Source organism: Heterodontus francisci, chromosome X, assembly GCF_036365525.1.
Source record: "Heterodontus francisci isolate sHetFra1 chromosome X, sHetFra1.hap1, whole genome shotgun sequence".
In the NCBI taxonomy this organism is placed as follows: domain Eukaryota; kingdom Metazoa; phylum Chordata; class Chondrichthyes; order Heterodontiformes; family Heterodontidae; genus Heterodontus; species Heterodontus francisci.
In genome coordinates, this window is record NC_090421.1 from 2,321,575 (window position 1) to 2,337,746 (window position 16,172).

At 44.3% G+C, this 16,172-nt stretch overlaps 1 protein-coding gene across 1 annotated transcript in view; it reads right to left on the reverse strand.

Annotated features, from left to right (window-relative positions):
• Positions 1-15,316, reverse strand: part of LOC137358694 (E3 ubiquitin-protein ligase MARCHF9-like) — a 47,550-nt gene extending 32,234 nt beyond the window's left edge. Inside the window, exon 1 of the mRNA XM_068024915.1 lies at positions 14,692-15,316. Within this exon, the coding sequence (XP_067881016.1) occupies positions 14,692-15,036 (345 nt within the window). The 5' untranslated portion in view covers positions 15,037-15,316. The remainder of the gene's footprint in view (positions 1-14,691) is intronic.
• Positions 15,317-16,172: the final 856 nt, after the last annotated feature.

The following is a 16,172-nucleotide window of genomic DNA, read 5'->3' on the forward strand; positions in this document are numbered from 1 at the left end:
TAGGTCTGGAAGAGGTTGCAGGGATGGAGAGGGGCAAGGGCCATGGTGGGACTCGATTGGTGAACAATGCGAGTTAGGATACAGGCAGCAGAGTTTTCATGAGCTCAAATTTATGGAGGGTAGAATGTGGGAGGCTGGCCAGGAGTGCATGGGAATAGACAAGTCTGGAGGTAACAAAGACATGGATGAGGGTATCAGCAGATGAGCTGAGGCGTGTTGGGCTCTCTCATATACCCACAACAACAGAACCCTCCCCAACTATTCAACCCCCAAATAACAAAAGATGCACACATTTAATGGCTTGGAAACTTAAAACAAAAAAGGATAAAATGTGTACCCAAAATAAAAATGAATAAATGGTGAATGAGGATGTGTCAATGAAGCAAAGTCAAGGCTCTTTAAAAAAAAATCTAGACAAATGACTCAGGCCCTGGGGCACAAAGAAGGGGTAAAGGAGACAGAAGAGGTTTGATGGGGGCACAAAATCAGGCTTTGTCCAGGTGAATTCCCACAGGGCCCTGGAGCAGGTGTAATCTTCATCTGTGCCATAGAAGGCCCAGGATATCACAAAGAGGCGGGGCAAGATGGCCTCTCCACATGGGACTTCCTGCTGCTCCCATCTCTCTGACACAAAGTGACCTGGACATCGGCAAGTCACCACCATCCAGTTCTGTGGATTTGTGAACATTAGGCTTCTCCAGGCCTAGGTCATGGACAAGAGGATCCTGGAAGCACAATTTATAGACCCCTGGCCTAGAAACAAGGCCAATTAACACTCAGCAAAGACCTTTGAAGCTGGGCCTACTGGCTGCTCACCAACACAGCCTCCCAGCACCACTATTTCCTCACCTAGAACCATAGAACTACAGAAAAATTACAGCACAGGAGTCCATTCAGCCCGTCGTGTCCATGCCGACCGAAAAAATTAGCCATCCAATCTAATCCCATCTTCCAGAACCTGGTCCATAGCCTTGCAGGTTACGGCACTTCACGTGCATGTCCAGGTATCTTTGAAAAGAATTGAGGGTTTCTGCCTCCACCACCATTCCTGGCAGTGAATTCCAAATACCCACCACCCTCTGGGTGAAAAAGCTTTTCCTCATATCCCCTCTAATCCTTCGACTAATCACCTTAAATCTGTACCCCCTGGTAATTGACCTCTCCGCTAGGGGAAACAGGTCCTTCCTGTATACTCTATCTAGGCCCCTCATAATTTTGTACACCTCAATTAAGTCACCCCTCAGCCTCCTCTGTTCTAAAGGAAAACAACCTGTGCCAATCTTTCCTCATAGCTGCAACTTTCAAGCCCTGGCAACATTCTTGTAAATCTCCTCCTGTAATGTGATGACCAGAACTGTACACAATACTCCAGCTGTGGCCTAACCAGCATTTTATACAGTTCCAGCATTACATCCCTGCTTTTGTATTCTATACCTCGGCCAATAAAGGAAAGCATTCCATATGCCTTCATCACCACTCTATCTACCTGTCCAGCCACCTTCAGGGACCTGTGGACATGCACTCCAAGGCCTCTCACTTCTTCCACCCCTCTCAATATCCTCCTGTTTATTGTGTATTCCCTCACTTTATTTGCCCTCCCCAAGTGCATTACCTCACACTTCTTTGGATTGAATTCCATTTGCCACTTTTCCGCCCACTCAACCAAACCATTGATATTATTCTGGAGTCTACAGCTAACCTCTTCACTATCAACTACACGGCCAAATTTTGTGTCATCAGAAAATTTCCCAATCATGCCCCCCACATTTAAGTCCAAATCATTAATATATACCACAAACAACAAGGGATCCAACACTGAGCCCTGTGGAACGCCACTGAAAACAGCTTTCCATTTGCAAAAACATCTGTCGACTACTACCCTTTGGTTCCTGTCCCTGAGCCAATTCTGGATCCAACCTGCTACATTCTCCTGTATCCCATGGGCTTTCATTTTACTGACCAGTCTGCCAAGCGGGACCTTGTCAAATGCCTTACTAAAATCCACGTAGACCACATCCACTGCACTACTCTCAACAATCCTCCTTGTTACTTCCTCAAAGAATTCAATTAAGTTAGTAAAACGTGACCTTCCCCTAACAAATCCATGCTGATTATCTCTGATTAATCCGTGCCTAAGTGGCAGTTTATCCTGTCCCTCAAAATTGATTCTAACAATTTACCCATCAACGCACCCTTTTTAAACAATGGTACAACGTTCACAGACCTCCAATCGTCTGGTACCTCACCTGTACCTAGTGAGGATTTGAAAATGATCCTCAACACATCTACTATTTCCTCCCTGGCTTCCTTTAACAACCTGGGACGCAATCCATCTGGCCCTGGCGATTTATCCAGTTTCAAGGATGTCAGACCCTCTAGTACTTCCTCTCTCATTATGCATATCATGTCTAATATTTCACACTCCTCCTCTTTAACGACAATGTCTGCATCAACCCTCTCCTTTGTGAAGACAGAGACAAAAAAACTCATTAAGGACCCTGCCCACATCTTCTACATCCAGGCATAAGTTCCCTTGTACATCTCTCATTGGCCCTACCCTTTCCTCAGTTATCCTTTTGCTCTTAATGTACTGATTAAAGATCTTCGTGTTTTCCTTGATTTTACCTGCGAATAATTTTTCATGCACTCTCTTTGCTTTTCTAATTTCCTTTTTTACTTTACCCCTGCTCTTTCTATACTCCTCTAGGCTTTCTAAAGTATTAAGACTTTTGTGATTGTCATAAGCTTTCTTTTTCTGCTTTAACTTACTCTGTAAGCTTCTAGATAACCAGGGGGCTCTAGATTTGTCAGTACCACCCTTTATCTTTGTGGGGACATGCCTACACTGTAGTATCTCGCTTTTGATTGCCTCCCACTGGTTTGCCACTTATTTTCCTTCAAGTAGCTGTGATCAGGCCACTTTCGCCAGGTCTCTGCTCAGTTTCGTAAAATTTGCCTTCCCCCAATTTCGAACTTTTACTCCTGTTTTATCTTTGTCCTTTTCCATGATTATGCTAAAAACTAACTATTATGGTCACTATCTCCAAAATGGTCACCCACTGTTACTTCATCCACTTGCCCAGCTTCATTACCAAAGACTAAATCTAGAATTGCACCCCCTCTTGTTGGGCTTGTTACGTGCTGGCTAAAAAAGTTCTGTTGAACGCAGTTCAAGAATTTTGTCCCCTCTGTGCCCTTCACACTGTTTGTATCCCAGTTGATATTGGGATATACCCCAACCCACAGCTCCATCAGTGGAAACCCAAGTTGCACCCAGACTGGTGCAAGCAGCCAATGGCAAAATTGCCTGACCCCAGATACTCTGTTTCTAAGCCCTAGGAGAACACTGAAAAAGACAACTCAAATAGGAGGAAACCTCCCAATGCTTCCCCGCCCCCACTTCACTCCAGTCTCTCTTTAGCTTGTGCCCTCAGTAGCTCAGCCTTTAACCAACGCTCCTGATCCACACAAGTCTGTTTGCCCAGTTGAACGCCAATGGTGTTATTCTCCGATCTTCAAGCTCTCCTCGTTCTCAATGAGTTTACTCAGAGATTAACTATAGACACTGAATAAATGTACCTGCTGCACATAGGAAGGAAAGAGAGACAACACGCGTAGTCTATGAACGAGTGTTTAAATAGCTTTGAATGAAGTTGAAAGAGACCTAGGAGTCTTAATAGATTTGACGTTCAGCTTGTCCAACCAACACAGAGCAGCAATCACCAACACCAATCAAAATGGCCAAAACAGTAGAGTACAAGTCAGAGGAAGTCACAGTCAAACTATAGAGAGCTCCAGTCAGACTGCACCTTGAGTATTATGTTCAGTTCTGGTCACCAAGACACATCGAAGATATTCAGGTGCTGCAGCGAATGCAGGCAGAGCCACGAGGGTGATGCCTAGCATCAGAGGTCTGAGTTATGAGAGAAGACTGGAACAGAGTTGGGCATTGAGCCTTGGGAAGGAAGTGTCTGAGGAGGTGATCTTCCTGAGGTGTAGATGATCAATAATGGAATGGAAAAGGTTAATCTGGAATCATACTTTACATGAAGCTGTACGAGGACAGATACAGGGGACACAGGTTCAAACTAGTAAAAAAGGTGTGTTTAGGACTGATATCAGGAAGTTTTGCTTCACACAGAGTAGCCGACACATGGATTGGATTCCCAGAGAGACAAATGAAGGCAGTCGCCCTGGAATCATTTAAGGAACAATTAAATGCAGCAGCTGGGGGATTGGGGATGTCTGTGGGGTCTCGATGGATGGATTAAGATGGGCCGAATGGCCTTCCCCATCCGTTCTATCTTGTGAGCAAATGTTAAAAAGAGAAATGAAAAGTCAAGAAGAGTGTGCGAAACAGCAGGCAATGTCCTTGAGCACAAGTCAATGGTGGGATGGGTAGACAGAGTCCCGCTGACCTGAAACATTAACTCTGCTTCTCCGTCCACAGATGCTGCCAGATCTGCTGAGTTTTTCCAGCATTTCTTGTTTTTCTAACTATTTCTGAAGTTCATTTTAAAAAGTCTTTCTTAAAAACTCATAGAATAGCTCACCCAATGGCTCAATTGGGAGGCAGGTAACAGCATTTGCCCAGTGTGGTATTGACTCAGACAGACCAGGGCAGGTTCCAGGTTCCACCACAGTCTCTACTGAGCTAGAAAATCCCAGCAGGGCCAATGGCTGAGATAAGACAACCTCAGTACAGGCAGGCTGGTTAGATGCCAACCATTGCTGCACAAGTTAATGTAGCGGTAATATCAGTCAACAAGCTAGTCAACAGATTAAATCACAAAAGGAAATCTTCATGCAAATAATTTGGAAGGGTGGGTTGACTATCAAGTTCATAAAGTAACCTTTTAGTCAGGTTTCTTGCAACTGGTTTGTGACTTAGACCAGCTCTTGCCTGGTGTAGTAACCCCAGTGCCAAGTGTCCTGCTCTGTTATACAATTTATCTTCTCTGTGTGCCTCTCCAATCGCTGCCCTGTTTTCTTTCAAAGCTTGACCAACTATCAGCCTTCCAGCTTTCTCCTTACATTACTAACTCATCGCACACTTGGCAGCCCTCCCTTTCTACTTGCCTCTAGTTCTTGCTGTGCACTTGCAAGAGCCAGTCGCACTCACCAGCACTTCTCTCCTTGCCAGATGGCTCCAATAGCCCATTGTGCCCCATTCCTGTTCCTTCCCTTGTTGCTGCTTGGCACATTGCTCAGCCTGGTCTCCAGGTCTTAAATACCCCTGCATTCCTCCAACTTCTGTTATTAATCCAAGAAAACAGAAGACCGAAACACCTTAATACACTGCTAGACCTGGAAGGACCACAGTGATACTGGCTAAGTTGATGTCTCTGCTTCTTTGAATTCCAGCTCACGATGACAAATTTAGCAGTGAGCCTGATCTACACAAGCGACTGCTAAATCTAGGAACATAGGAAGATAGGAACAGGAGTAGGCCATTCAGCCCCTCAAGCCTGTCCCGCCATTCAATGAGATCATGGCTGATCCGCAGCCTAACTCCATATACCTGCCTTTGGCCCATATCCTTTACTATCTTTAGAGTCATAGAGTCATAGAGAGATACAGCACTGAAACAGGCCCTTCGGCCCACCAAGTCTGTGCTGACCATCAACCATCCATTTATACTAATCCTACATTAATCCCATATTCCCTACCACATCCCCACCTTCCCTCAATTCTCCTACCACCTACCTATACTAGGGGAAATTTACAATGGCCAATTTACCTATCAACCTGCAAGTCTTTGGCTGTGGGAGGAAACCAGAGCACCCGGTGGAAACCCACGTGGTCACAGGGAGAACTACAAACTCCACACAGGCAGTACCCAGAATCGAACCCGGGTCACTGGAGCTGTGAGGCTGTGGTGCTAACCACTGCGCCACCCTTTGCTTAACAAAAATCTATCTATCTCCGATTTAAAATTAACAACTGTTTTAGCTTCAACTGCTGTTTGTGGGAGAGAGTTCCAAACCTCTACCACCCTTTGCGTGAAGAAGTGCTTCCTAACATCTCTCCTGAACGGTCTGGTCCTAATTTTTAAACTATGCCCCCTAGTTTTAGAATCTCCAACCAGTGGAAATAGTTTATCTTTATCTAGCCTGTCTTTTCCTGTTAATATCTTGAAGACTTCAATCAGATCACCCCTTAACCTTCTAAATTCCAGCGAAAACAGGCCTAATTTGTGTAATCTCTCCTCGTAACTTAACCCCTGTAGTCCAGGTATCATTCTTGTTCTCTTCCATGGACTGCTAGCACAGATTGTAGCCTCTACTTGAAGCAGCAAGGGCTGCTTCCCATCTCTTCTCATTCCCCTCCCTCACATAACTTACTTGAAGGCCATCACTGATGATGCAAGTGACGTTAAATTGGATCAGATGACAAAGATAAGTTGCCTCTGGAGCCACTGGCAGCTCGCACAGGTTATTACAATGAGGGCAGCAGCCCAGTTTTTGTCAAGCATTGAGCCTCCTGGTTTGGGAGCGTGCTAGAAGTCTGCCATCAGTTAAAATCCTCCAACCTGGTCTTGATCAATGCTGACAGAAGAATGAATATTGGCTAAGACACCAGGAGAACATCTTGCTCCTCTTTGAAATAGTGCCACAGGATATTTTACGCCCACCTGAGAGGGCAGATGGGGGCATCAGTTTAACGTCCCATCCAAAAGACAGCACCTCTGACAGTGCAACACTCCCTCAGTACTGCACTGAATTTCCAGACTCTCAGTAGTTCAACTCTGGATATTCCTCTCCCTCCCTCAGCAAATGTTTGATCGCGTTTCAAACTGCTAGCAATCACAATCACTGGTAAATTGTCTGTAATTATATACTAAGAGGGATAACAGACAATTCATTTTGATTTTCTGCCGATTACTTATAGTAACTTGGAAAAATTCAATCTTTTCTTAATTCAGGTATTTTATGAATTTTCACCTATGTAACTGCATTTTCATTAATACATTTGTTGGGTGCAATTAAATCATTCTTAAAGACTGCACAAATATTAATGAGTTACACGTTCAGCTTGTGTTAATCAAAAGCAGATTTTAAAGGAAAAGACTGAATTTGGGTGATGGTGGCTTACACAGGAACAGGAGGAGGTCATTCAGCCCCTTGAGCCTGCTCTGCCATTTAATTCAGTTGTGGTTGACCTGTATCTTAATTCCATTTTATTTTCTTTTTGGTTCTGTAACCCTTAATACCCTTGCCTAACAAAAATCTATCGCTCACAGTTTTGCAATTTTCAATTGACCCCCAGCCTCAACAGCTTTTTTGGGGGGAGGGGGACAAAAAGAGAGTTCCAGATTTCCACTCCCCTTTGTGTGAAGAAGTGCTTCCTGACATCACCCCTGAACAGCCTGGTTCTAATTTTAAAGGTTATGTTCCTTAAATCTTTGTGGAAGATTCAGTTACCAACACACCTTTCTGCCCCCATCCCCCCAATTAACATGCTCACCCAACCCATTATAATATATAAAGGTTATGTTGATGGGAGATGAAGCAAGGTGGGTGGAGGCTCATGTGGAGCATAAACACTGGCATAAACCAGTTGGGCCGAATGACCTATCTCTGTGCTGTCAATTCTATGTAATTCTATGGAAAACATAGCAATAGCCCTTGCTGCTTCAAGTAGAGGCTACAATTTGTGCTAGCAGTCCATGGACTGCACCCACCCATTCTGGTTCATGACACCCATTTCTTGCTCGCTTCCCAGTCATTGGTGAAGATCCAACTGCTAGATACAAAGTTACAAATGGCTTTAAATCTGGCAAAGCCTCAATTTTAACATTCTCATCCTCGCATTCTAATCCCTCCATCGCCCTCATTCCTCCCCATCTCTGTAACCTCCTCCAGCCCTACAAGCGGCCTCTTGAGCATCCTGGATTTTAATCGCTCCACCGTTGGTGGCCGTGCCTTCAGCTGCCTCGACCCCAAGCTCTGGAATTCCCTCCCTCTCTGCCTCTCTACCTCGAACTCTGCCTTTAAGATGTTCCTTAAAACCTCCTTCTTTGACTGAGCTTTTGGTTACCTGTCCCAATATCTCCATATGTGACTCGGTGACAAATTCTGTTTGATAATACTCCTGTGAAGTGCCTTGGAATGTTTTACTGTGTTAAAGTTGCTGCATAAATGCAAGTTGTTGTGCAAACAAAGTGACTCCTGACAACACAGCAGCCCGCTGACGTCATCAGAGTGCACCAAGCCGTGCACAGTTACATTTTGCTGGGTATCCAGCCCCCACTCGGCTGAATGGGAGACTTTGAGGCTGGAGCTCGATCCCCACCACTCGCTCCCGCACCACTAGCTGCTCTCCGCCCTCGGCAACTCACTCCAGACCGCTTTTCTTCTTCGGGCGACACGTGAAAACTGATCAAGCCTGGAAGAGAGTGGCTGAGAGGAGGGAAGCGGCATGGCCTGGAGCTAGTAGCTGGGGGAGGGAGGCTGGGAAAGGCGAAGGGAGTCGGGGAGCGAGCATGCGAACGGAGAGCGGGGTGGCGAAGCGGGGAACAGTCGGCCAGGGGGGTGGGGGAGCAGCGAGGTCTGGAGCGAGTTGCCGAGGGGGGAGAGCGGCCAGTGGGTTGGGAGCTAGTAACTGTGTTTCGGTAAAATCAGTCCTGGTCAGTTATATAAACGAATCACAATAACGAATTGGCAGCACATTTTATATTCTGCCCGATTTTCTTTTCCATCGATCAGGGGGTCAATTCACTATCTTCCAAGGGAAATTCAATCAAAATTCCTTTTGTATTTAATAGGATTACTGGAACATTAAATGTATTTGAGGATTACAGTTAGTATCCTATAACTACATAGAATATTACTGGGCTTCCATCCAACTTAATGTGAGGTTAGTTTGCTGGAATGATCTAGCCACAAGCATTTCCTGTGATAAATTGAGCAGTGCCATCTTTAATCCTGGCAGCTGCCTGAACGTCACAGACACTGATGTTCCAGTTGAAGAGCCTGCATTTGCGTATGTGAAAGTACTGCGCCACCTAGTGGTTGCGTTGTCAGCAAACGCAGCCTTATGCAAAACACGTGCGCATTTTAAAGCTTTTGCACGTGTGCAGTTGAATTTGTCCAGCACTATGAAACTGACCCAATATGCAACAGAGTCAATTCCACAGCACAGAAACCCCTCAGGCAATATTCCAATTCCATTCCTTCAAGCAGTTCAGCAACATAAATACAGCATTCAAGGCAGCTAGGCTCCCATCCACCACCCCTGCACTTTGACGAGGAATGCAAAAGCATCCTATAATTTGGAGATGATTCCTTATTTGTCTGTGTGTTAAGTACAGCTGCACCGCTAACTGGAGATAAGGAAAAGCCAAAAGAGCTGGAACAATTGATAGAAAAAGGAAAACAGGGGGAAAAGATCCAAAGTACCAAAAGGAATTTAAAAAGGTCAAGAAAAAATAAAATAAAAGATTGGAAGAAATTGATGTAGAACAGTAAAGTAAAATCAACCAGTGTACTTAGAAAGCATGAAGGCACAAGTTACACAGCCAACTTTACGTTATATAAAACTCACAAATTCACACACATAACTGTTACACAGTTTGCATAATATTTTCAGCATTGTCACTAACTAATAGTCAGTTTTTGGCATTTCTGTTAAAAGACGAGCCACAGAATGTGCAATTTGTAGACGTAACTGTGTTGCTCAGTCATTATTTCACTTTCTTCCGTCTCCTACATCTCCTGAAGGCACTGACATGTCAGGGATATTTTCACCACTGCCTTCTGGTACTTCACCCAAGTAGCCACTCTGTATGAGCCTCAACAAAGTGGGCAAAACTTTCAACTTGCGCAGGGATATAAAATGGGTGGTAATGGATCGAGCGCCCATTACAAACACAGCCAAATCATTCTGTCTATTGGCTTCAATCAAAAGGAACATTAGTTGTTGGGAGCGGATAACTGGTGACCTATCCACTACCATCCACCCGTTTTACACCCCTTACAAAGTTGCAAGTTGTGGCCCTCTTCAGCTGGCTATTTGACTGTAGATGGCATCATAGACAATCCTGATTCTGTCTTCACCCAACACACACATGCACACACTTTTTCCATCTTCGAGTCAAAGGCTAGCGATCAGGACATGGGAACCTTGGCTAACTTTTCCCCTCCTTAATCCTATGAGCCGAGCACAGATCAAAAATCAAACATGGGACTTTCCCAGTTTATTGGGCCCATTATCACAAACAGGCAACGCATTTCTTTATTCAGCCATCAGAGGGAGCACCAATCAATTGCTTTCCTTTAAAACATTAGCCATGGCTCAGTTGGTAGCATTTTTGCCTCTGAGTCAGAAGGTAGAGTTCAAATTCCACTCCAGAGACTAGAGTACAAAATTTAGGCTGACACTTCAATGCAGTACTGAGTGAATGCTGCACTTTCAGAGGTGCCATCTTTCAGATGAGATGTTAAACAGAGGCCCTGTCTGTTGTCTGGTGGTTGTAAAAGATCCTGTGGCACTAGTCAAAGAAGAGCATGGGAGTTCTCCCTAGTGTCCTGGCCAATATTTATCTCTCAACCAACATGACTAAAACAGAGTTATCTGGTCATTTATCTCATTGCTATTTGTGTATATAAATTGGCTGCTGCATTTCCTACATTACAACAGTGACAATACTTTTAAAGTACGTCATTGACTGTGAAGTGTTTTGGGATGTCTGGAGGTCACGCTAGGCGCTATATAAATGCAAGTTCTTACTTTCTTTCAACAAAGAGCTGAGTGTCCTGGATTGGCTGGACTCAAGAGTTAGATTAAGTCTCTATCAGCCAGCACTGGCAATCTGGGAAAGATAAATACAGAAAATCTGTATTGAAGAGGCCTTCCGATTCTGTAGAGGTGAAAGTCCTAGACTCAGTCAGAGAGGGGGAGAGAGAGAGAGAGAGGGAGCGAGAGTGAGCGAGTGAGTCTTCCCAAGCGGAGATGATGGGAACGAACAGAGTTTACAGCATAGAAGGAGGTCATTTGGCCCAACTGGTCTGTTCTGGTGTTTATGCTCCACATGGGCCTCCTCCCACCCCATCAGTATAACCTTCCATTCCTTTCTCCTTCATACACTTATCTAGCTTCTCTTTAATAAACGTATAAAACCAACCCAATTCCTTTTTGTAAATTCTTAGAAGTATCTACAATGTGTAAGCAATTAACACACATCTCCTTCACTCTGGGATTTGGTTTTTGAAACCAGCCCAGATTGATGAGATGAAAGTCCCCTCTGACTGCTATCTGCAGGTCCTACATGAAAGCTTTTTGAGCGGCTTCTGCCCAATTCCTATGGGGCATGGGCTTAAAGCACAGAATTAATGTGATGCTCATTGGCAACCTCGTATGTTGGCTGGTGTGGGGAATGGAATGTCCTGGTGCAGTAGGGGTTCCAGCACTGACAACACCCAACGTAGCAGTGTAAAATTCACCAAAACTTGTTTAAATGACAGTCCCATCCTCAATAACAATAGAAAGAGAACACTGCTGTGTATTGAAGAACACAGAACCAGCAGGATCTGCAATCAAGCGTATGTAAATCAAACTATTGAAAATAACCACAATATAAAATACAATGCAACTTTGGGAATACAAAGTTGGTGGGTCTAGTGGCCATTTTGAGTGTTGCAACTGCTTCCAGACTTGTGATTTTAAAAGGAAACATTTGCAGGGCTACGGGGAAAGGGCAGGTGAGATGGAACTGATTGAATTGTCTTTCAAAGAGCCAGCACAGGCACAATGGGCTAAATGGCCTCCTTCTGTGCTGTATGATCCTATGATAGGTACAGTGCTTTCAGCGTAATGTTATTAACATTCATTGCAGATTGTAAAAAAAATCAGAAACCCTAAAAACAATATATACTCTCATTTTCTGGCAATACAATTTAATGGAGAGATGTACATTCATTTTCTAGCTATCCAACATCACTAAAGTTAGACATGTATGGTGTTTGTCTAAAAACCCAAGATTGACTCTTTTCTAATGGATCTGTAATAGGCCAAACATTGTCCTAATTTAGATTTCAGTGACTCCCCCTACCCACCATCCCCCCGCATAAAATGGTGAAACATACAGAGTAAAATGCATTTTGATGTCCCACCATTGGCTTCTCAAAAGAAAGATTTGCATTTCTAAAGCATCTTTCACCACCTCAATGTCCCACGGCACTTTACAGCCAATGGAGTACTTTTGAAGTGTAGTCATTGTTGTAATGTAGGAAACATGGCAGCCCATTTGTGCACAGCAAGCTCCCAAAACAGTGATGTGATAATGACCAGATAATCTGTTTTTAAATTATGTTGATTGAGGGATAAATATTGGGCAGGACACTGGGAGAACTCCCCTGCTCTTCTTCAAAATAGCACCATTGAAATCCTTTACATCAATCCCTTACATCCAACATCACTAAAGTTAGACATATATGGTGTTTGTCTAAAAACCCAAGATTGACTCTTTTCTAATGGATCTGTAATAGGCCAAACATTGTCCTAATTTAGATTTCAGTGACTCCCCGACAGACAGCACCCCTAACAGTACAGCACTCCCTCAGTATTGCACTGGGAGTGTCAGCCTGGGTTATACTATCAAGTCTCTGGACTGGGGTTTGAATCCATAACCTTCTGACTCAGCGATGACAATTATACCACTGAACTACAGCTGACACTATTGTACCCCATATGTGCACATGTGATAAAACGTTATGGACTAACCCCTCCCCCTCTCAGCATGAACCAAGTTCTCACTCCGATGCAGTCTTTAATCACAAGTCAGAGAACACAACACAATGCAAGACAAAGATAAAACAAAACTCTCATCCCCTAGTGACAGGATCAGATATTTACCATTGCTGAATGTGCGCTGATCCATAAAATGAGACTGACCAATGAAGGTTCTATTTACTCCAATACTAAGCACAACGGGGGAGAAGATTTCTCCTGGTCACTTAAAATGTGCTTACGATTTCACGAGAAATAGCACACACAGGAAATCTGCCCACCATGTTCACAGCGTCATTAATACAAAGCAACCAAGAGGAAATATTCCCCTTGCATCAGAAAACCACTGGTCCTTGGGTTACAGAAGTCATTAAGCACATTATAGTGACCACATCTAAAGTGACAGAGCATCACTGAACATCTCAGCTCACATCCTGTAATCCAAGAGGCAGTAGCTCACATTCTTGGCCAAAAGGAGTGAGTCAAATCGTGGCAATTTTAATCTAACTCGCTAGTTGGGAATCTGATGGGATTGGGTGCAAAGTTGGTTTTACACCCCATCCAGTATTACTGTCCTCAACAGACAGGGTCGAAAACCCGCATTCCACCCGACCCCATGGGTTTCCCGCTTGGTAAGTTAGGTTAAAATTGTTCCCTGTGGGAAATAATGGACAGTGTTACAAAGCAGTGATCTTCTCAAATGGTTTACACAACCTCGTAAACGATGAGCAAAGGTTAGAACCATTGATCATTCCCATATATCCGATTCGACTTACTAGCACCGTGGAATCCGGGGGGGGGGGGGGTGCTGTTTTAATCCATTTTCCATCTTTTCTCTGTTGGTGCTGTGCTAACAGTCCATGAATTTGGTGAGTGATCACTTCCAATATGAAGGATTAGTTAGGATTAATTCATTGCAAAAAAACTTAAATCACCAGGAAGAAATGATCAGTATATCTCATCTAATATATTGAACCAACAGCCAAAATTCACTTTGAAATCAGATTCAGTCTCAAATGCAAACTTCAGGAGCACGATCTGATCTTCCTCTGAACTCTCATCATCAACTCCCAACAACTTCAAGCCTCAGCTACCTCACCCATTTTCCTGTTGGTCTCTCTGACCTTCAGCTAACTTTTCCTCTCCCCCCCCCAAAAGAAAACTTATTTTGGTCAGTCCTGTAAAGGGACCTCTTCAGTCTGACTATGTCAGGTCTGATAAAAGCACTGTTAGCCTTTCCCTTTCAGACATTGATCAACCTGCTGATTTCAGACCATTTCCCATGTTTGATTGTGATTGCAATATAATAAGCTACAGCCCTTTATATAACATTCAGTAGCGAATAAAAGCAATGAAAAGTATCTTCATGTAAGTAACAACCTAGGAACAGGAGGAGGTCATTCAGCCCTTCGTACCTGCTCCGCGATTTAATGAGATCATGGTGGATCTGTATCTCAGCTCCATCTACCCACCTTTGCTCCATATCCCTCAATACCCTTTACCCAACAGAAATCTATCAATCACAGTTTTGATTTTCAGTTGGCCCCCAGCCTCAAGTTTTGTTTTGGGGGGGGGGGGAAAGAGAGTTCCAGATTTCCACTCCCCTTTGTGTGAAGTTCTTCCTGACATCACTCCTGAACAGCCTGGCTCTAATTTTAAGGTTATGCCTCCCTTATTCTGGATTTCCCCACCAAAGGAAATAGTTTCTCTCCATCTACCCTATCAAATCCTTTAATCATTTTGGACACCTCAATTAGATCACCCTTTAATCTTCTTTACTCGAGGGAATAATATTTCAATACAATCTATGATAAATGTGCATTTCCAGAAATGTACAAACCCTGTTATTTCACTATTCCTTTAACAACTCTAAGTCTTCGATGCAAAACCTGGTGACGAGAATCATGCCTCGTCCGGATATGTGAGCAGAATGTACTATCTCAGCATTTATGCTCCCTGTACCTGGTCTGGTCCCTGGAAACAGATCCTACACAATGGGCTCTCGGTGCTGCTGAGGGACACCGAGTCCATCCCGGTCTGGAGTGGCGCATTCCTCTCCTTTTCCTCATGTTCTCCTCCAGCTTCGGCACCATCCGGCCCGTAACAATCCTCATCAGCCCGGGACGAGCAATTGGGGAACGGAGGCCAGCCGCATCCCGATCCAGCCAGCCGCCCTCCTCCTTCCTCCCCTTCCCTTCTCCGGCCCGTCTCTAAATCCTGCTCGTTCCTTTGCATCGTGAAAGATCTCATCAAAACCAGCACTTTTAGGTCATTGAAAACCATGCGGATGTGATACTTAAACATCATTTACATCTGGTGTTTGCACTAAATCGTATGCAAAACAAAAAAAAATAAGAGTCGATCATTGATCGCTGCTAAAAATATGCGTTTAAAAATCCTGGCAGCAAAATTCCTAAATTGGGCGTAAAATTGGTGCTGCGGAAGAAATCGCCAGTGCCATTGTAGCAGCACATCCCATTGTCCACAGCTTATCCAGAGGAGAGGGAACTGATCGGTTCTCCCGAGCCGCTCTCTACCATCCCGCTCCTCCCCGGCACCAGGCGCCGCCCGTCGGCCTCTTTCATCTTTTCTCGCCACATTCCCCAACCCGCGCACGTCTAAACCCGACGTCTGTGCGTTTCAAACCAGTCGAAGCCCTGCCTTCATCTCCTGGGCGATGCGACTCTCCACCCTGGACCACTCTCCCTCCTCCCAACACACATACACCTCGAGCACCTCCGATTCAACCCTTGCCCGCACACTATAAATTACCCAGATGAACACGTCTTCCTTCCAGTTTTAATATTTTGAATTAAATATTTATTGGGATTTTATCCCCCCCCCCCTCCCCATGCAATTGAAATTTAGCGGCTGTACGTTGACGTCGCCCACGTGTGAATTTCCCGCGGAATCTGAAACAGCCCCATGTCAGTTTCAGTGGCTTTAATTGAACAGCGAAGGCGGCGGTTTGCGGGAGTAATCGATCTGCTCCCATCCCTTTATATTTCCAGCTTCATATCACTTTTTGATTGTAATATTGGATTTTACCTGCACAAACGTAGCAACAAGCTTCCTAATATCTTCTTATTTGGCTCGGTGTCAAATTTTGTTTGATAACACTTCTGTGAAGCGCCTTGGAACGTTTTACTTGATTTAAAGGCGCTATATTAATGCAAGTTGTTGTTTTTGAAAAGACCAGCTGGTCCATCCAGATATGGTGCCATCAACCCCACAAGATCAATGCAGAATAAAACCAGCACAGCACCCAATCCCATCCTAGGTTAGGTTAAAATCACCTTCTATAAGTCAGCACTTTCAGGAATAAATGAGAAGCGAGAAAATTACAGAGAAAAAATGATTTCCAGAGCAGTTGGATGAGGATTTACAGATTATGACCAGCAGTGTGTACTGTGATGCCTAAAGTGATTCTAGAGTCTTACTGC